The sequence below is a fragment of the Mastigoproctus giganteus genome, chromosome 4 (genome assembly GCF_048544385.1).
Source record: "Mastigoproctus giganteus isolate SK-2022 chromosome 4, ASM4854438v1, whole genome shotgun sequence".
Taxonomy (NCBI): Eukaryota; Metazoa; Arthropoda; class Arachnida; order Uropygi; family Thelyphonidae; genus Mastigoproctus; species Mastigoproctus giganteus.
Window position 1 is genome coordinate 195,939,252 of NC_143578.1, and position 23,732 is coordinate 195,962,983.

The window sequence follows — 23,732 nt, forward strand, 5'->3', positions numbered from 1 at the left end:
ACTTCAGTTGCCACTTCTTAGCCCATCTGCCCAAATTATCTAGATCCTGTTGCAGTAGCACACTGCCATTACTGTCATTAACAACCCTGCCAACCTTTGTATCATCTGCAAACTTCGACATTAAGCCTGATATACCTTCATCAATATCATTGATAAACATACAAAACAACAGTGGACCCAACACCGAACCCTGTGGAACTCCACTAATGACATTAGTCCAAGAAGAGCAGCACCTATTGATTATCACCCTCTGTCTTCTCGCACTGAACCATCCTTTTATCCATTGTAGCAACTTACCCTTAATACCATTCTGCTCCAATTTGTACAATAGTCTTCCATGCGCAACAGTGTCAAAAGCTTTCCTGAAATCCAAATATATGATATCAAAATTATTTTTTGCATCCAGTTCCTTTGTAACCACATCATAATATCCTATCAAATTTGTCAGACAAGACTTTCCCTTAACAAACCCATGCTGTGTCTGAATTATTGCTGCAGTCTTGTCTAGATGATCCTGCAATGCATCTTTAACCAGTGACTCCATTATTTTACCCGGAACAGAAGTTAAACTAACTGGTCTGTAATTACTCGTGTCACCCTTCGATTTCCCCCTTTGTGAATTGGGGATACATTTGCACATCTCCAGTTCGTGGGAACCTCCCCTGAGTCCAAGGATGCTCTCATAATTATGGCTAAGGGTTTGCTTAGTTGCTTTGCCGCCTCCTTTAATATAACTGGATAGATCCCATCCACCCCAGGTGCTTTTCTTATGTTTAACTTCAACAGTTTCTCTTCCGCTTTGCTCTCAGTTATTACAAAATCATTAAGTATCCTGCTACAATTTGATAACCTTCTGCCATTTTCAAACCTTAATAATTCCTCACGTGTGAATGTAGATGCAAAATACTCATTCAGTTTGTTTGCTATCTGAGCAGGATCATCAACAGTCGAACAATAGATGTCAAGTGGACCAATCAGATTCATCCCCTTCCAATGAAATGCCAAGGAAAATTACTTGATTCTGTCCAAAGATGAGCAACATAAGCCAATATATCACCAGTGGATTGATACTCAGGAAACCAAACTGACAACTATTAATCAGATGGAAAGTTCAGATAGTTTGAGTTGGTGGTTTATGAAATTCTCCATTACTTTGGAGAGTGCAATAATTAACAGGAGTGATCTGTCACTCTTTTTAGGAACTAGATGGATGTGAGCAAATTTCCAAGCAGAAAATAAAAAATACTGTAGTGGGATAAGGAAGTGTAAAAAGGGACTTAGAACAAGAGCAAGCTCAGAAGCATAGGTTTGGAGGACAGGTAGAGAAATTCAATCAGTACCTGGGGCTATGTCGTGGCATCAAGATTGTTCCGATTTTTTTCTAACGTCCAATGAGTGGAGCAGGCTGATATGGCAGGAGGTGCTTTATCAGATGCAAGAGTTAGAAAAAAAGTAGCTGAGGATGCAACAGAACCATAGGATTGTAATAGATGGACAGAAATTGCAGCCAATAGCTTCGGTAAGATTATAAGGTTATATTCATCCCAACACAACAAAAGAGTAATTTTTTTTGGAAGGACACCTGGATATTTTAATAATACTCTCTCTACTCACAGCTAAAGATGGACATCACTATGTGTCCCTAGTATACCTTCACATTAAGATACAGTGGTACCTTGGTTTGCGAGCATAATTCGTTCCGGAAACGTGCTCGTATATCAAAGTGAATTTCCCCATAAGAAATAATGGAAACCCAGATGATTTGTTCCAAAACTCAAAAATATTCATATACTGTAAAAATGATTAATACAAAATACATACATACCTTTTTATATTTTTAATATTTAAATTTAATATACATAAAGCAATCGAACCTATTAATTATTGGGTAGAATGACTTTCACTGTCACTAACGGAATCACTGCTATCTGTTGACTTTTTCTTTTTGTGCGACTTTAACAAGGAACCTATCCAATGACACTTGCTTTTGCCTCCTTTTGAGGATTTCACGGAAATATGACATTGCATTGTTGTTAAACAGATTCATCGCTCGCACAATTACAAAACGAGGAGGCACACTTGATACACATAAACAAAGCTGCGCGCACGTGTAGCAACTGAATAAACAACACCGTAAAGGCAGAGATACACTATTAACACCTCACATTTTACTAAAGCACATTTCTGGGGGTTACTACCATAAAACAATAAAAACAATTTCCAGTTGCGTTTCTGCTAGTGGAATCTGTTATAAACTGGTAGTAAACTCGATCTAATTGCATCTGTGATTATACTGATAGCTGGAATTGTGTTGGTTTTTACATTATTATGGTGAAATGCCCTTCACTGATATAAAAAACATAAATACATTTTCAGAATCTTCTCTTCATTCTTATCATGTTGCGTTTGGTTGGGGTGATTCTGCGTTCGACTGCCATTTCTTGTAAACACAAAAGGCGAATCGTGCAAAAGCAAATTCGGTTCGTGTTATACAAGATATCGTTCGCGTATTTATAAATCGTGTATGATCGAATTCGTGTAGTGTAAACACGTGTTATACGAGGACTAACTGTACTCGTATTGCAAGACCTCGCTCGTTTATCAAGTTAAAATTTATTAAAAATTTTTGCTTGTCTTGCAAAACACTCGCAGACCAAGTTACTCGCAATCCAAGGTACCACTGTACAAGGAAATTTAAGCAACATTTTCCATAAAAAAAAAGTGCATCTTATGTTCAGAAAACAGAGTATATTCATCCCGTGGGATGAATATACTCTATTTTTGAGGGACTAAGTGGTCCCTCATAAGACAACCAGTAGTCTCCAATGACAACAATCAGACAATGCAGTTGACATTGTTCGATGTAAGTTGCCATGGAAATGATACCTTAAAGTATAAAAAGATGACTAGTTTCTATAATTACTTCCTTGAGCATTTCCTATGTACTTATTTGTACTTAGATTCTCCATTTGTACTTATATTCACCAATAATTGCTGTTCGCATTGAATAGAATTCAAATATTACCCATTAATTTCCCTTGCAAAAATTAAAACCTCCCGACAGTAGTTATCTCTTATTTCCACATCAATACATTTTGATCACTGCCTACTATGGGTTAAAAATGTAAAATTTTACAAAACAGAATAGTTGAACACAAGACAGTTAATGCCTATACACAACATTACTGATGTGTACAATGAGCCAGAATGGCATTATGATGCATTTCTGTCCATTCTGAGCTTTGTTCCTAATGGTTCCCTAAAATAAGTTATCACAATTAGTTGAATCCATGGTAAAATTTAGCCAAGAATATTATTCTTCCATTTAGTATCACAACATGTTGATACAATAAGCAGCCATCTGTTTGATCAAGGAATATACTGTGCTCTGTGAACAACCAAATAGATAAACTGAATTAATATTTTGCATCTACAGGGTGTTTCAAAAGTGATGATTAATAATTTAAAGGTGAACTATACAGACTACAATATGGGTCCTTATGTGAATCGTTTTTCGAGATATTGCACATTTCTAGTAGGGATCTACCAGTGATAAGGTGAATGAACTGTACAGAGTTGTGATCCGCCATTGACTCATTTGTTTAGGTTAGGTTATGTTCATTCTCTCCCTTTCCCCTCTCTCAATGCTGAGACGTAGCAGGCATACTAGTACTTGTCAAAGGATAGTCAACATGGAAAAAGGTTACAGCAACAAAGAGTATGTGGACATGCACTTCATATATGGTAAAGCCAACGGCAGTGCACTCAAAACTTTGTACCAAGAAGCATTTCCCCGCCGAAGGCAGCCCAACAAGCGCACATTCATCAGGGTATATCAATGGGTGCTTTGCACATGGAGTATGAGCAAATAGGCCCAGAAACATAACACCTGATGTTGAGGAAAGGATGTTAGAAAGAATAGAACAAAATCCAGGAATTTCGACAAGGAGGGTTGCTCTGCAAGAGCAGGTACTGAGTTATAGCAGTGTGTGGCAAATTTTACATTGCGAATTACTGTACCCCCACCATATCCAGCGTGTACAGGGTCTCAACAATACAGACTACCCTCCCAGAGTGCTCCCATAGTCAGTGGCGGATCGTAACAGAAAATGCGTATTATCTTTAAAATGGTTAATTTGCGACCCAATGTTCACTGGGACTTTTTTTGATTATTTTAGTTTATACTTTTCACCTTTAAATTATTAACCATCATTTTTGAAACACCCTGTATATGCACACATGAAGTTTATAAGTGCTGATGATGGGGTTAGCAGAAGTCTATATAACACAGGTTGAATGATTCATTTTCATTTGAGAGAAAAAATTCATTTTCCTACCTAAGTCTTTCATAGAGCATCCTTAGATTCAGGAGATGTACCCGAAGTTGTTCGACATAAGTTGCCACGAATTACATGAAATCAGCACCTCAAAGTTATAATACATTTATATGGCCTCAGAGAAATTATAAGAAATATGATGGCCCATCTTGTTCTTTCACGTATTTTTGCAGTAAGCAGGGTTTAATCTAATTTAACAATAGCTCTTTGTTTTAACTCAATATCCATGATTAATGGAAAATTAATCACAGAAATATGATAAAGAAAAATAAGAAATATACATAATATACATTTTACTATAAGCAAGACTATTTATGATTTAAAGAGAGCACACAGCTTTTTTTGTGAGAATTTTTGTAGGCTGTGCCACGGTCTTTCACTAATCCCAAGACAGTAAAATCTAAAGGAATCAGATCAGAGGATCGTGGGGGGGCCACAAAATCAGTCCACCTCTTCCATTCCACTTCCCAGGAAACACCGTGTTCAAGGATGAAAGCATTTCTTTGTAGTAAAGTGGTGGAACTTTGTCTTGTTGGAAAATAAAATCTCCATCACTGTCATCTTGAAGTTAAGGCATGAGGAAATTCTGTAACATGTCCAGATACACAATGCCTGTGACAGTAGCTTTTCCAAAGAAGAAAGGCTTGTACACTGTGACAATTCATCACACAAAAGGCCAAATCCTCCATAATTACAGTTTTACAAGCATCCTGCCATTTACTGTAGCATACACATTTTGCAGTTGGTTAATAAAAACTGAAGATATCCTCTATCACCTGGAAGTGCTCATCTCAGATGCCCAAATTATTCGTTGTATGATTCCTTTCGCCTCAAAGTTGGTGTTATTTGTGCATATGTCCATTCTGATATTCCCTGTCAGAGACTTGGCAATTTGGAATCTCCTCTCTTTGATCTTCTCTGGCTTAAAATCTCTCCACCTCATTGTGTCAAATTCATCTGTTGTCTCTACTGTTCTCCCAACTCTACTAATCACTTGGAGCTCTTGACTTCCTCTCTTTGCAACTTGACTTTCTCCAGTCCAACTTTCCTAACAGTGAGGTAATTTTCCTTGGTGATTTTAATGTTCGCAAGAGACCAGAATGTTCACACGAGCATTCTGGTCTCTTGCCAAAGCTATTGGCCGCAACTTTTGCCCATCTCTGCTCCCACCTCTGTCCAAACCAGATGGTTCTGTTGTCACTTCAGCCAAGGATAAAGCTGACCTGCTAGCATCCCATTTTTCTTCCAACTCATGTATTAATGATCTTGGTAAAACACCTCCCACCATTCCCAACATGCTCCATTCAATGCCTCCTGTGGTCTTCTGTCAAAAGGATGTCAGAAGGATTTTGACGAATCTTAATGCTAAGAAAGCTTCAGGTCCCAATGGTATTTCTCCACTTGTTCTCAACACCTGTGCTCCTGAACTTACTCCTATTCTTTGCCACCTTTTTTCACTTTCTTATTCCAAAGGTGTTTTTCCTTCTGCTTGGAAATTTGCTCATATCCAGCCAGTTCCTTAAAAGGGTGACAAATCCCTCCCATCCAATTATTGTCACATTGCAATTACTTCTACTCTTTCTAAAGTAATGGAGAAATCAATTAACCGCCAACTCTTAAACTACCTAGAAACCGTCCGTCTGATCAATGATCGCCGGTATGGATTTAGTCAATGTCCATCCACGGGTGATATTCTGGCTTATGTTTCCCATTTATGGACCAATTCAATGGAAAGGTTCGGTGAAACACAAGTAGTTGCCCTTGACATCTCAAAGGCTTTCGATCATGTTTGGCATAAAGGTCTTCTAAACAAGCTTCCATCTTATGGTTTTCCAACTGTTTTTTGTAATTGGTTATCCAGTTTTCTCTCTGATCGCTCACCGAGGGTGATGGTAGATGGCTCTCTGTCTTCTAACTTCTCCACCAATGCCGGTGTCACCCAAGGTTTAGTTATTTCCCCCACTCTTTTCCTCTTGTATAATAATGACCTTCTTCCATCGACTGGAAATCCTATCCATAGTTTTGCTGATGATAGCACATTGCATTCCACTTTCCATTTTGAGAAACCTTGCTCTGCTCAATCAGCTTCAACTTCTCGAAAATCTGCTACCAATTCTTAAATGCCGATCTTCAGGTAATTCTCCAGTGGGGCAAAGACAACTTAGTTGATTTAAACCCTTCTAAAACTCAGTCTTGTCTTATATCTCGCAAAAAGGATTCTTCTGCTCCTATGCTTATCTTTAGTGACACTCTGATTTCTAGGCAAAATGATATATCTCTTTTGGGGATTACCCTGACTTCTAATCTCTCTTGGCACAAGCACATTACAAATATTGCTTCCTCTACATCTAAAAAACTTCGTTCTCAACGTTACTTTTCTTCCAAACAGCTGCTCACTCTGTATAAATCGCAAATCTGCCCTGCCATGGAATATTGTTTCCACATCTGGAGTGGTGCCCCCAAAACCCCTCTCAGGCTTCTTGATTCCATTCAGAAGAGGGCAGTTAGGTTAATTAATGATTCATCTCTAACAGTCTCTCCACTCGCTGTCTCATAGACATACTGTTTCTGCTGCATGCCTCTTCTACAGATACTTCCATGGGCACTGTTCTTCTGAATTGGCATCTATAATTCTCGCTCTCTCTTTCAAAACAGTCCGAACACGTGCCGCCACCAGCCAACATCCATTTACTGTCCAACTTCAAACCCACAGAACCAACTTTTCATCTTCCTCATTTATTCATTCAACTGCTGCTTTCTGGAACAACCTTCCTTCATATGTATTTCCTGAAAATTACAATCTACAGAAGTTCAAGTCCAATGTCAACAAATATCTTCTTTCGTCTTCTCAGCCTCCAATCCAAGCACGGTACTAAGTACTATAGGTTCTAATACCTCTTGTGTTTGGGGACATAAAAAAAAAAAAAAAAAAAAACACCTTTGTTTCAGGTGTGTATTATGAACCCTATTTACACAATAACATTTTAGTTTTATAAAGGAGGTATGTGGACACCTTGTATTTTTAATATTTCAGAAGGTATGCAACAAAAAAATTTTTTTTTCTAATGTAATGCAGAGAAATGGCCTATTTTAATACTTAATTTTCGATGAAGCTTACAGTTACATGGTTTTAGGAACTTATCTATATTATTTATTAATCAAACAAACACATGGCATGATTACATATTCTACATATAATAGAACCTGTTTATCTATTATAACAAGTTAGACATAAAACTACAGACATTCGTTATTTTACAAACAGAATAAAAGGAAGAGATAAACTGTAAGATCTGACCAAAATATATAATGTGTGTTTACACGCACATTATATAAAAAAGGATGTTTCTTATCTTATCATTCACATTTCTTTAATTATTACCTGGCGCAAAAGCTTTTCAATAGCAGACATGACCATCAATCCTCTCCATACCACTGGAGATTTCTCATCAACTAAGAAGCCCATAGACATGCTGAAAGTAATATGCACACATTACAATGTTACTGAAAAAATTCTAGTAATTTAAATCAGAACTGGATCAAGAGTTTGAGAAGGAAGGAGAGGTGGGGGAAGGCCTCACATAGCCAGTGATTTTTAGAACATTTAACTTTTTTAGACAGGCTGAATGAATAAACAACTCTGCTTGTTGTTTGTTTGTTATTTGGTTTTTAGGAGCATTAGCAACTAAGGCCATATTGCTCCGGGGATATGCGGTGGTCATTCCCTGACCTTTCCGCATCCTCTGTATTTGGTGGTCACATTCACGAAACCCAGTTTAATCAAGAAGCGTGTGCTATGCACTGCTACTCCTGCCCACCTGGCTACGGAGGCACCAAACAAACAAACAACTCTGCATGAAGATAACTGATAACACTAATGTAATCAGTTTAATCACGAGGCATACATCCTGTGCTTTCCTTCCTTGTTCAAAATCCACTGCTGAAGGCCATTATGCTAGGCCACAATGATCCTCTCCCTAACTTGTTTATTTTATTTCATTTTATAGTATTATTATGTATTAAGCCTTATCTGTTACTTTCATGTTTAGCACTATATTTAGTTTTGTACTACTATCTGGCCCTTAGTACGTTGTAAGTTTCAAGGAGTGGCAACTGCAGCTCAATAAATTTACTCCAAAGTCAAGTACAGTATAGCGTTTATTCATTCAAACTGCCCAATACCTCATCTGCATGTGAAAGATTGCTCAAACTCCTGTATCATGTTAAAAACCTTTTACTTTTCCATTTATTTTTAGGCTGTGAGGAGTTCTAGACAGTTGCATAACTCACAACATGTACAAGAATCAGTCATAAAAGTAATGCCTATTTGGTCACAACTTTCAGAAATATTAACTCATTATTAGATCTGACCAAAACTTTGTCTTTTGAGGTCTTGAACTATGGTAAATTAGGTCTGGTCTGTTTTCAAAGAGTAGGTAATCCATATCCTTTTTTTTTTTTTTTTTTACATTAGACAATCTCATATGCTTTAAATATTCATGAAAGAAAACTTAAAGGTTTACAAAAAAAAAAAAAACCACTAGCATATGTTGCCCATAAAATGGCTGAAACATTTCCAAGACATTGTAATTGACATTTCTGATGAACTTAGCAGTAGGAGAAAAAAGGTGTCTGCAGCAACCAATATTCATAAAATCAGAATGACCTCATCCAAACTAAGACAACCCAGCCTTTAGGGGACAAGAAGTGTCTAGAAAGAATCATAATAATACAACACTACATTCCACTCAGCATAGAGTGAGAAAATTTTCTGACATGATGAACCATTATGCCTCATCCTTATTATCCCCAGCTGCTTTTTTTTTTTTTTTTTATACTACATTTGAAAATGCATCTTTGTGGAAAAAAAAATTGAATCTTATGAAAAGCTTTAATATGCATTGCCAAACTGACTTCAAACTCTGAACTCTTCATACTTGATATTAAGAGCACTGCTTTGCATTCCTTTATTTCTGATTGATAACTATGAAACTCAAGAAAACACTAACTTTAGGAGTAGACTGTTATCTAATGTCTATTCATCAGTTATTTATTATGAGTAGATATCAGATAAATACAATAAAAAAACAGGAAAAATACGCACACAAATAAGCAATAAACTGTCTTTCGAAAACTTGTTTACATTTATTACTAGTTTTTCACAATTAACTGAATTGCAATTTATTTGTATTCAGCATTTCAAATTAATAAAATTGTTTAATGAAAAATTTTAGAGAAAGGATCATTTTAAAACTTGCTCTTGGAATAACTTTTGTTACAGTAAATAATATATTTTTCAATGTGATCTATCTACAGTAAATTTGCAACATTTACCATCCAAAATTATTTAAAAGCAGGGAATAATCTTTCCAACATTGATGGAAGTGACTGGGTTAAATTTAAAAATGTGAGCCTTCAAAGCCTCATCTGAAATGGAAGTTCCTGTTCATTTTCAATAACAAAGTCATCTATTTTACTTAGCATTAGCAGAGGCATATGATGCAAGAAAGCAAGCTTATATAGCATCAGCCAAAAAAAAAAAAAAAAAAATCTTCCCATTTCACCCATCCAATTCGCTCCAAATGTTTGTCTAGTTCTGCCTTGAACTTACTTAAGTTGCTGACCTACACTACAGCAGATGGAAGTTTGCTCCAACTATCAACCACCCACTGGCTAAAAAGGTGAATTTCCACACATCCATTCTACAATTGTCTTTCCTCAATTTGAATTATGCCCCCTCAGGTGAGTAATCTGAGCAAGAGGAAGAATCCCATTAGCATTGGGCTTGCTCAATCCATTGAAGGCCTTATACACCTCAGTTAGATCATCTCGCAGGTGCCTAGTCTCCAGAAGCTGCAATTTGCAGAACTTAAGCCTTTCTTGGTAATACCAACCCTTTGTTCCTATCACCAATCTCATTTCCGTTTTCTATACTAATTCCAACAGCTCTACATCTTTCCTAAAACGAGGCCTCCAGACCTGTATACAGTACTCAAGGTGTGGCCTAACCATTGCCTTATACAAAGGAACGATCACACCCCCCCATCCCTGCTAGTAAAATTCCTGTATATCATTTACAAGGCACCATGAGCTACTCTTGTAGCCTTTTTTGCACTGCTCAGAAAACTTCATATCTGACTGCACAATTACCCCAGGTCCTTTTCATTCTCCACAACCCTGAGTGTAGTACCACCCAGTTCATACGTTACTCTGAGGTTACTGCTACCGGTATGCAGTACTTTATGTCAGTGTTAAACTTCAGATGCCACCTCATCTGCTCAACTTTTCCAGATCCTGTTGCAGTAGCATACTATCATTACTGTCATTAACAACCCTGCCAACCTTCATATTGTCTGCAACCTGATATACCTTCATCAATATCATTGATAAATACCAAAAACAACAATGGGCCCAATACTGAACCCTGGAAGACTATACAAATAAAATTAGTCCATGAAGAGCAGTGTCCATTGATAACCACTCTGTCTTCTCCCACAAGCTTAAAATAGGAAATCTGGAAATCTTTTTTAAAACAACATCAAATTTATTACTTTCTCTCAGGGAAGATTCTGTTTCCAGGGAAGACTGAAATTCCTAAAAGAACTTTCCCCTGCCTTTCCCCTAACCGAACTTTCAACTGCATCATGCTAAGAAATTGCTAATGTTTCAAGTTCAGTTACAGTATTAGATAAACAAGCAAAATGAATACTGATGGACAGAAATGTTTTCTAACCAAAGAATCAGAAAGAAATTGCCTTTGCAGCATCATCAAAGCATTGACAACTTTTTTATAGATTCAAAATTTTTAGCAAAAAAAAAAACAAAACAAAAACAATACAATACTATAGTTAACTGTGTTCCCCACTTTGTCAGAATAGGCTCTGGTGGAAGAGCAAGCTTGCATATAGGAACTTTTACAAAGGTCTATTTACACAAGAAATAACTACCAAAATTCTTCAAAATTGTTTCTGAAAACCTACATAAGCCATGATCTAAGCAAGTAATATGGATTAGGTTGGGATAGAAAACCTGTAATGCACAAAGGTTGCTTTTTCATATACAGACTAGTGCCACTGAAAACAAAAAAAAAAAAAAAAAAAAGAAAACCCCCCTTTTGCCACATGTTGATTCTCACGTCTGAGACAGAAGATGCTAATCATTCACAAATTTTGCAATTTAGAAGTGTTTCAATTTACAAGAACCTTGCAAGCAAATGCAGATCAGGTTCTCTATCTATTCAAATTAAATGTACAAATAATGGTGACAAGCATCTTCTGTTTCATCAGTGGATATCCAGATGCATTTTTCTCAAATATCTTGACAATATTAAGAATAATGCCATAATAATGAATAAATAGTATTATGATTATTCATTTGAAAAATGAGTTACTTAATTTGTTTAAAGGGCTGTTTACCAAGGTGAGACAGATCCATTGAAAATTTACTTTTTTTCTTCTCTTGAGTACATGGCTTGCTTAAAAAGCGACTGATCTGGCAATATTTTTGCTTGAATTTTCTTTTTTGCTGCTTTCACATAGCTGGAATTTTTATTACTGCCATCTACAGTAAGATCTTTTCAATGATTGGCAATCCATGATTTGATTTTTGGTATTTTGAACAAACTACAACTAAGTTTTTTATAGCATTTCTGAAATGCTATGTTATATGTTCAAAGAATGCATTCTCATCCAGTGTTGCTGATGGCATGATAATTAGAGTAAAACACCACTGATACATTTTCCCTTATTAATTTACTGTGATAATGTGATACTTTCACTACATTATTACAGTAAATTAGAATGGGTGAATTAGTATGACTGACATCACATTTCCAAGTTTAATGTACGAAAAACTGAACAAAATAATGAAATATGCAGTATTGCTAATAATATCTTTGCTATATACACTAATGATTACAATTGCCAAAATATGCACTTGCAGATTATGAGATTATATTTGATACATTCCTCAGTGGTGGGATTAACCAAAACATATACACTGAGTGATCACTGAATTATGACCATCTACTTAATACCTGTTGGGCCACCATTCACATGGGTAACAGCTGCTATTCACCTAGGCATCAACTCCACTAGATGCCTGAAGATGTAGAGAATGGCAGCCATGCTACCTGCAAGACTTTTCACAGTATCAGAATAGAAGATGACTGCATGTCCATAGGTCTCACTTCCCATTCCAAAACTTTCCACAGGTGTTTAATTGGATTGAGGTCAGGCAAATTTAGAAACCAATCAAGATGAGTGATATCTTCATTGTGTTCCTCGAATCACTTGTACACAGTGCGATCCCAATGATATGGCACATTTTCTTATAAAATCTCATTTTTGTCTGGGAAAAAATGCATGGCGCTCCTAAGAGCTGCTAGTAGACATCACCAGTGAAATGTTGGTCCATATGCACCAGGGGTCCTAGTTCTTGCCAGCAAAACATGCCCCATATTAAGCACCCACTGCCACCTGCCAGGATAGTGGGCACCATGAATGATGGGTCCATGAACTCATGTTGCTTGTGCCGCATGCGAAGGCATTTGTTGGCACAAGCAATAACGAAACAAGCAAATACCTGCAGACAGGTATTTGGACTCATCTGACCAGCACACTTGTTTCCAGTCCTCCAGTGTGTTGTTGGCACCACAGCATTCATCATTGATGATAATCTGCAGTGAGGAGAGTCTCTTGGGTCATCTGCAATGGAACCATATGTCTGAGTGTGCAGTGCATTGTCAATTGAGCTATTTTTCTTGCATTCCCCATACCATATTGCAATGACAACTGTCACACAGCGACCTCCCATTGAGACCATACAACATGCTGCACCCTTCATTTACCGCAAACATCTACCTTACGTAATCCTTTATAGTTCTGTTGGCAAGAGGTAGTTTGATCCATTCGACACCATTCTTAACCAGTGGGCTATGAGCAACTGACAAGATGTGCCATTTCTGATATGGAAGCACCCAATGCATATGCTCACACAATCATTTCCTTTTGAAACTCCCTGATATCTTTACTATGTCCCATAACTGCTATTTTATCACTTTGACTTGCACGCCCAGAGGTAAATTACCACTGCTCTAGAATAGGAAGCTGTTCGGCTTTTCATATGGCATAGTCCATTACAGGTAGGGTGGTCATAATTCAGTGATAACTGAATAGTGCATTAGCATCATTTCTATACACATAACACCAACAGAAGTTGTGCAGTGGCATCATTACATAACATCTCATATTGTGAATTCCTTCACAAGTTGCCTATCTCATTATATCTCTAATAAGTAATACTTCCCCAGTAGAAAAGGCTATTGTTACTTTTTCCTCAGTGGGCACCACACCATTTCAGGATTATTTTGTCCCTCAGCAGTGAGTGGGTAGGTATCCCAATGATATAACAGCTTATATGACAGTAAATTCTTCCAGCAGTCTGATGCTTTTTATCCCTAAATCCTGCATAGCACTTTTGTCTATCCCTGAAATAAAGAAAGGGGAACATGAACTTATGGAACTTAGTTACAGTGTATAATACTTATCTGAACTTGTTTTGGAGGGGGGGGGGACTGCATAACCTGGTGGCTGCCCCTAAGCTGTATATGGATGATATAAATGTCATCTTGGACTATGGCAGAAAAAAAAAAAAAGTATTTCACTTCAACATGGACATAAATGACTATTCTTTACCATTTTTAGACGTACTTCTCTTAGAAAACTCTATCACATCAGTCTACAAGAAAATTACAATTGACACATCAGTGCTCAACCACAGCTCCAACTACCGAAACAGCAAAATTGGTCTAGGAATTAATCATACCCAACACCATAACCAGGGTCCAGAACCCACCCACTGAGGGGAAGGGACTTCCAAGAGAGACTTCCTACCTCTGTCTAGTTTTATATATATATATATATATATATATAAAAAATGCTTTTTATTTAAATTAGTACAATATCAAAGCAACTTTTGCAAAGTGCTCCCACAACGTGAGGTTGACGCATTATACAACAGCCATAGTTTGTGTATTGCTATGTGCAGAAAGCAACTATAACCTACTTGCACAATTTGTAACATATTAATGTATTATTATCACCAGTGCTTTTTTTGGGATGGTATGCAGTGGCACGGCGTACCGGCACCTTTATTAACAGTGACACCTGACATTTGGATGCAGCGCATCCAAATGTCAGGTGTCACTGTTAATAAAGGAATTTTGTAATATTCCATAAATTTTTTCACGTTTACCTACTATTCAAATAAGCTTAAAGTTATTCAACTAAATTTGCATTTTTCGCTGTCTATTCTTAAGATATTTTCTATATAAAACTGTATAACCATTTTTATAATTCTAAATTACTCAGTCAGACCTCTGTTTAACAAAGTCCTTTTATAGCAAATTATTTTGAATTCCCCTTGGAAGTTACATTTAAAATTTTTTCTGTTGAGCGAAGAAAATTTTCATATGAAGAACAGATTAGGAGAGAATTAACTCGGTATGCACTGTTTGCATTTCTGGCCTCCCGGCAATTTTGGCAATTAGTGTTGCTGCTGCGCGAATTAAGAGACCTAAAGGGATTTTAGCTCTCTTATCATCAGAATTGAAAAGGGATGATGATGATGATGATGAAAGGGATTACCATTCTACAACTTAGTGGTACCTGATAAAACCTATCCAACCATCTGTCCCACATATGGACAAGTCGTGCTGGTCAGCAGTGAGCAGATCAAGGGGTATTCCCAATGGGCTCTGGTCCACCTTCTACAGCAGTGGTGAAAAAAAAACTTTTCCCGTACAGGGGCCATATTCAAAAAAAAATTCAACGTTAGATTTCTTTTGTGTGTTACATTTTCCATATCTTGTTGCATGTAAAAGTAAAATCGAAATATTCGAAAATTTTATTAAGTACAATACACAATTACATTTACTGAACAAAACATTTAATGAGAAAATTTTTTTGATAATTAACAAAACTTAAAATGCTGTTTTAGTTAACTTTCCTCACGGGCCATAGGTTGGACACCGCTGTGAATCAACTGTAAGCGCCCCATTCGAGAATTAGAAAAGAGATTTTCTTTTATCCTGACAAATAATAATCTGTTGTTTCACGGAAGTGCATTATCCACATTTGTCTGTAAATTTTCCTTCTCTCTGTTTACGTGGTCCTGAATGTCCGAATTCTCTGTTTACAGTACCTGAATATCCGGATGACACTGACATTTTGGATAGTTTCAAAAAATTCAAATTTAACTAGTTCAAAGAACTAGTGACAATATTGATAACGGGAGAAGGAAAATGAGGACAACAAAAGTATTAAACCTTCTAAACATAAATTGTTGGCATTTGGTGAAAATAGAAAATTCAATTAGAAAAACAGTTAAATGAAAGAGATACCATTCATGGATTTTGGAGATACCTAATTGAAAAGATGGTTTCGGAAGAATTGAAGCATTTGATGGACGCTCTGAGTACAATACCAATTTCATCGAGTGAATGTGAACGAGGATTTTCGCAAATGAATCTGACTGCCAGCCCAACCAGCGCTTCTTTGATGACAAAAACAGTTTCTTCACTACTGTTTCTTAAAATTGTAGGCCCACTGCTGACCCGCTTTGATCCAGCAAAATATGTCGATTCGTGGCTGCTTTGGAAAGGTCATTCAGCAAGAGACACACAAAAAGGATTTATTATTATTTTTTTTTGGTAGTTGTTGGCGCATCGGCTTCTGTGGCCATAGTGCACCTCCCAAGGTTTTTGCAGTACTTTGATCCAAGCCCGAGGCGGGATTCGAACCCGCGACCTTTGCGTTGCACACAAAGAGGAAGAAAAGAAGTCGACAAGGTTGTCAGATGTGAACTTAATAAAAATTTGGAATATTCTACAAAAACTTTATTATGAAATTATTTTTACTTATTATTTTTAGGGTCTGTAGTCTAACGAAGGACCCTTATAATGTCACTCGGTTGTCTGCCTGTCCATCCGTCTGTCACTGCATTGTATCTCCGGAACCACTCAACCTATTGACTTGAAATTTTGCATGGGTTTGTACATCATGTGGGCTAACATAACGCCACATTGATCGTTGTTGACAAAAATTTGTCTGAGAAATGGGGGGATAAAATTTGGGGTGACAAAAATGTTTTTGACAACCTATAGCTTATTATACACCATTGGAAAAAGCTCAACGAGTAGGTTTAAAATATAATTTTAAAATATTTTTAAAATTAAAAATGGTGGTGCCAGACAGGAAAATGTGAGTGATTTTTGTGTGCCCCCCTCTATTCCGTCGCTAATGGAGCTAAAAATTTAAAAATCACATTAGCGTTATTCGATGCTTATCAAGGGAAACTATTCTGATTGAAATCTATCATTTACTTTTTTGTCTTAAAATTAAAAAATCAATTTTTTATTGCACTTCGATAGCATGCTTCTTTGTACTAAGTAACTCTCTTTTTGGTGACAAAAAGGATTGCTACATGGTTAGTTAATAATTCTATAAAGGTCATTTATAAATTTTACGACGAGAAGTATATTTTAACAATTTAGTCTCATTAGTTCATTTGGCAACCATTTAGGCCTAAACCTTGAACAATATTTCTTAATAGGTATGAAATGTTTAGTAGCTTCCACGATTAATTCTTTGAATGCTTCCCACTTAGAATTAGCTGTTGGTAACATCATCAGTTGGTCCCACTGTATAGAATTTAAAAACTATCTGAGACCACTGTAGTCACCTTTACAGAAGCAAAAACCCTTTCCTTTACCCCCAATGGTACCGTATTTTGCAGCTTATAAGACGCGGTTTTTTTCGCGAAGAAATACTCGGAAAATCACTCTGCATCTTATATGGTCAATGTCAGATTAGGCCTAAAGACTACCGGCAATGCATTTTCGATGACGCAGTGCCGGTAAACTGAATTCTGAAAACTTCCCTTTGAAATTCACACCAATTTTACTTAAGATTTATCTGTTGAAATATATTTTTAACAATTATCAGTGGTTACAATATATGGCAACAATACATAGTACCAGTAATCTTTTTTTCATGGAAAAAAAATTTGTTGAAATCTGCATGATATGAATCTCACAATCAGACGTAAGTTAAAAACTTGTTTCATTTTCCCATGTGTTTGCTTCCTCTATAATATGATCTCATGCTTTTATGGTATTCCTCCATGATCTTGCGCCTTTTATGGTATGGCAGGCTAATTAGATTGGATCGGGATTTTTCAATTCCGACCGTCTTTTACAAAGAGAAAATGATGCCCGTATTTGTCTTAGGGTGAGTAAGAATTTCTTTTACGTTACTTCTGTCAGCTTTTTTCAGAAACAAACATTTCATTATTGGTTGAACATTTACCCAAGCGTATACCATTATTTTGAGAAAAAAATATTACCCGTATTTAATTTTATTATTATTATTTTCTTTATCAATAATTTTTTTATAAATTTCAGGACCCCTGTTATGATGGAGTTGTTGAGAAGGCATTGCTACACAATTGCCTTTAAATTACAAGTAATAGAATTTGCAAAGCAATATGGGAAATAAATATTTTTAAAAATTTCTTGTGTTTTATGAATTGAATAAAAACTCCATGTTGTAAGTCCATTTAATAAAAAAATTTTAAAAAATAAATGTAACTCTATTTAATTTATTTTTAATACCTACCCCCTGATTACGTTCCTATCACACCATGTCGCCATATTTGTTTACATCAGTCGGTAAAAGATCGCTTCTTAGTTTCACCATAAACAGTATCGAAAGATAATAGAAGGGTTATTATTTTTTCCAAAATATGTGGCCAAAACTAGGGTAGATCTTGTATGCCCATGCATCTTATAAGCTGGAAAATACGGTAATTATATCTTTAAGTAAATCCCACATCAGTACACTGTGATAACTGCCACCTAGTGGTTCCTTTATCTGTAAATTCTGAATACATGAATGATCATTGCTGATATCAAGAGTGTTACTCCCTCTGGTTGCCTCTTTAACATTGCTGTATAAAACTCATCCAATAAATCCACAAAAGCCTTGCTAGTGTGCATGTGACCAATCCACAAGTTCCACTAAATATCTGGGAAGTTAAAATCCACAATTATAAGACACTGATTTACTGGCTTACTCTATTTCTCTGTATAACTGTTCATTATACTCATCAGATTCCTTAGACCTATAACACACACCTACTCTCATTTTCCCACACCACACTGATCAGCATTACATTGTCCACCAATGTCAATTGGATGTACTTCTTTTGATTTTATGTTTTTCTTAATTAACAGCATAACCCCTCCTCCCTTCCTATTGTGTCTATCCTTTCTGTACACATTGTACTCCCCAAATTCCAATTCTGCATTCCTAATATCTGTGTGACACCACATCTCTGATATCCCAACAATATCCGACTTTGATGTCTTGACCAACACTTCAGGTTTATCGGTTCCTGAGGATATCGATGTCATTGTAAGTCGAGCACTGCACTTTATTTTTATTATGATATAACAGTGTGTAGTATATAAAAAACAAAGTGTATTATATGAATTAAATAAAGAATGCATCAACCAATAGTTTCTTTGCATTATTTATCCATTCTAATACTAACCATACTGTATTTTTCCCCCCGGCATATATCCTTCCATTGTATTTGGGAAAATTGCTTCATTCATGAACATTTCAGTAATGTAAATAAAGAGACTGCTGTATTCTTGTAACTCAATCTATTCAAATAAATTCCATTTCTGCAATTGTTACCATCTTCATCCCTGGTCCTTGGCTTCATTCTTGTATACAATTCACCCCCCCCCCCAATTATTTCCTAAGGAGAATTAGCTCTTAATTTAAGTTTTTAATTTCTGCAGCACTTTTCAGGAATGCATCTATTGTGCAAATCTAGAAATGACAGTGCTTAAAGTATTAATGACCAGAATAAAAATTTAAGAGAATATTTATAAGTCATAACATAAATGTTTAAATGATTGTGGCAAAAAAAAATTCCTACGTGCCCAATGGCATTATAAAGAGTAGCATAAGTAATATGGGTTTTAAGTAAAGAAAATTATATATATATATATATATTATAATTTATAGCAGTTCATTATAATTTATAGCATTTATACATCTCTAAGGAACTATACAGAATAACTGTAAATTCAGAATAACAAGAGAATCTGTTTCCACCTCTTGAAAATAGGTTAAAAAAAAGTAGAATGTGAGTAATTACAGACTTAATTACTACTGTAATTACTACTGTAAGCTTGATTTTTGTACTAGAGTAAATAATAGTGAGTGGTAAAGAAGCAATCCAGTATCAACTCAATAAGAATGCAGTTATATGGCAATCACAATGTCGATTTGGTAATGGGAGATCTCGCCTGAACAATTTGATTAGATGCTATGAGGTAGAAATAGAAAGGAACTGGATGCAAAAAATAATTCCAATATCATGTACTTGGATTTCAGTAAAGCTTTTGTTACTGTTCTACATGAACAACTGGTATATAAATTGGCATTAGGGGTAAGTTACTGCTATAGATAAAGGGATGGTTCAGTGGTAGGACAGAGTGGTTATTAATGGCCACTGTTCTTCATGGAATAATATTATTAATGGTGTCCCTCAAGGTTTTGTATGGGCACTTACTGTTTTCAATATTTATTAATGAAGGGATATTAAGTTTAATGTCTAGGTTTACTGATGATACAGAGGTGGGCAGAGTGGTTAAGGAGAGTAATTAAAGTGTGCTACTCCAGAAAAGTTCCAGGTCTTGTTGGAGGGATTCAGGTTTAATACTGATAAATGTTATTGTCATTTATCACTTTTCGTGAATTGCCACTTTTCAGTCCTAATTTATCCAGTCCTTTTCAATCCTAATTTATTGGTGTAGTAATACTCCCTAAATAATGTCAATGATATACTTTCTCTTGCATGATCATATTCTATTAATAACTATTCTTTTCTCTTTATTTTATTCTTTAGCGGAATTTTTCCAATCCTATGGATCACCAGCATTACAATATGTTGGAAATTTTAATGTATTATATTTAAATTTTGTGAAAAGATTTTTTTTTTTTTTCCAATAATGTCTCAAAAATATCTAGAAGTGGTGTTATTCCCTTCTGATGATATTTACAAAATTATAGATTTTTTTCCCCTTTAACAATATATGCCTTCCACCCATCAGAGACTGTGGAATGTTGTGGATGACCATCAATGCATTGCAAATATTTTGGCACTAATATGTGGTCAGTATCAGGCAAAATGTTATCCTTCAGTGTAATAGATAATGATGTAAAATAGCTTCATATATGTATACATTTGCTGTCTTTTAATATTTTTCGTGAATAAAATTATTTATTCGCCCAAACACTTTTTTAACAGTCATCAAAAAAAAAAGTTAAATTATAACAAAACAAAAGTAGGATAATTTTGTGCAATATGAATGATATAGAACTGTTTCAATTTTTTGCTGTTATATAATTTTATTACAATTCAGTCATATATGCAATAAAAACAAATCTTCACACATCAGTTAAAGACAAATCACCTCTAAGCTTAGGAGTGTTAAGTGGCAAAATTAATAAGCAGTGGCATTATCAGAAAATACAAAAAAAAAAAAAGAAAAAAGGGTTAACCCATACATGGGTGTAGTATACTGCACCATTTGTGGTAGGTTATACTGGGATCATCAGAGGATGGTCTGCCTCCATCTGCCCTACAGATGGGTGCAATTTTTTTTTTAAATGTGTTAAGACATAACTATAAAAAAAAAAAAAAAAAAACTTGACCATCTTAACTGACATTCTAATATCTGTATCATAAAAATATCCTGATCATCAAATTACATATGAAGCTGTCATAATATTTCACAGAAAAAAAGAGGAGGATGAGAAAGCCCTGTAGAAACATTATTCCAACATAAAGGAACTAGGTTCATTAAATTAATGTTATGGTTTATTTACTATCTTAAAAGGGTTAGTTATAGTACAGCAGAAGTAAAGGATTGCATAATATCCATAAAAAAAATAGTACACATTTAAAGAATACATACCATTTAATACCAAAATTAACAAGAGGCTTCATAAGATTTTCTGAAAAAGATTGCCATTAAATAGGGTAACAACTGCTATAACAAAAGAAATGCATGTTTATTATAGTAAAGATAAATAATATACAGGTTTTATGAACATTATAATTATTTATTTATCCTATGCATTAAATAAATCAAAGTCCACAGCAACAGCCATGAAGTAACATTGTTTCAGTATGTTATAATTGGCAAAAAAAAAATGTACCACTCAGGTGTTTTTTTTGGTAGATTAAAGAGATGGAAATCAGATGTTAGGTTAGGGCAGTGGTTTTCAACCAGGGTGCCACATAACTTGAGTTTAAGTTACTTAATCATTATTATTTTTTTGTAAATTTCTATGTTTATTTCATTATAAAAAGGTGTACGGCATGGCATCCACTGTGTGGTATCTTTTTAACTTTGTAATGATCTATAATTGATGTTTATTTAGTACCTCTATATAAAGAATAAAATTATTATATAACATATTTTTTTAAATATTATAAATATATATATATATATATATATATATATATAGAGAGAGAGAGAGAGAGAGAGAGAGAGAGAATCTGATCTAACAGGCAGAAAATTGAGTAGAGATGCCACAAAATAAAATAAATTACTTAAGGGTGCCATTATTAAAAAAAATTAATTATTAAAAAAAAAGATAAAAAAAAAAACCACTGGGTTAGGGCTATGAGGAAGAGATGGCTCAGACTTTTTTTTTAACCTGTAACTCATTATAAGTCGTAAAATGGATTTTTCAACCCATTTTATGACTGTATGAACACACAATACAATGACACAATCCCAAACTTTTCCTCCATCTTATAAATAGCATAAACAGTACAATTAGATGATAGAAGGATAGCATCCCATTAAATCATTTGTGGGTGGGTTGCTATTCTGCACTTGTAATCTGATTGCCCAGAATACTGTGCCTTGATTTTCCTTGTAGATGGTACCATTTGGAAATATGAATCCTGACCCATTTTACTCTCACATGCCTGAACTAGCACTAACAATTTTCATCTCTTCAGCTTGAAAAAGCATAAAGGAAACTTTTGATCCGTGACTATTACAACCTGACTGATATCACAGAAATGTGGGAGAAATCATGGTGAAATAAATTGTGAAACAGAGCTTGATGTGCCACCTCTAACCTAGTGGTGGTAAACCTCCCCACAACCCAAACTATAACAAACATAGTGATGAATCACATGACAGGTGAACAACTTTCTTTTAAATTTAAGGAAAAAGTTTTGAATTTTTTTTAATCCTTCTTTGATAACATAAGTATTTCATCCTTTCTTAATGTACTGGAATACTGCCTCATATAAGTTCATGCAATAGCATCATTTCTATACACAGTAAACCGAATGATATTATGCAGTGGTATCAATATATAACATTGCATATTAGGAATTCCTTCACAAGTTGCCTATCTCATTATATCTTGAATAAGTAATGCTTCCTCCAGTTGAGATTGGTTGGTTGGTTGCTTTTTTAGGCACATTATCCCAGTAGAGAAGACTATTGGTACTTATTTTCAGTGGGCATCTGGGCACCACCCAGATGGCCATTTCAGGGCTATATAGCCCCTCATTGGTGACTAGGTAGGTACCTCAATGGTATAACAGCTGCCAACCTAGTTGTGAACTAATTTTACACTGGGTTGTGAAGTGCAACAGTCAAAACTATTTATAATGCAATTGAAATATTTAGTACTGCATTTATTAAATTATGTTCACAAGTTAATTTTAAAAACTCTTTTCAATCAGAATGGATAATCACTTATGTTTTTAATGATTTCAACTCTTCAAAAAGTGTTGCCATTTATATAACTTCTGTTAACTTTATATGCAAATTATTGTAATGTGATTTTACATTTGTTGAAATTTTGAACTTCATTTGGAGTGAATTTATTGTGGTATCTAAAATGTTAAAATAAATTTCTACTTTATATTTTAACTTTTGATGTGCAATTGGTTCATCATGCGATTCATATCAAAATGTGTTTTTATGCATAATGTTCTTAAAACAGAAGTGGGAAATTAAGTTTCTAAATCTAAATCATTCAATAATGACAATGCTGCTGAAAGACACCCTTTCAAATATTTGTTAGATCTTTTAATTTCAAAATATTTTATCAAGTTTTTCCATGTATCTGTACATTCTGCAATATTCAATCTAAGATTCTGTAACATTTTACTGTTAATTTTGTTAAGAACATTATACCACACTTTAATTAATATTACAAATTTCAAACTATGAATTTTTAGAGCTAAAATTTGAACAGTATTTTTAGTTATAAACATGTT

At 35.1% G+C, this 23,732-nt stretch overlaps 1 protein-coding gene across 1 annotated transcript in view; it reads right to left on the reverse strand.

Moving 5' to 3' along the window:
- Positions 1 to 23,732, reverse strand: part of Nubpl (NUBP iron-sulfur cluster assembly factor, mitochondrial) — a 114,244-nt gene that overhangs the window by 57,150 nt on the left and 33,362 nt on the right. The window contains exons 5-6 of the mRNA XM_090371970.1: positions 21,394 to 21,433; positions 7,720 to 7,810 (exon numbers count right to left, since the gene is read on the reverse strand). Coding sequence (XP_090228096.1) covers positions 7,720 to 7,810; positions 21,394 to 21,433 — 131 coding nt within the window. The remainder of the gene's footprint in view (positions 1 to 7,719; positions 7,811 to 21,393; positions 21,434 to 23,732) is intronic.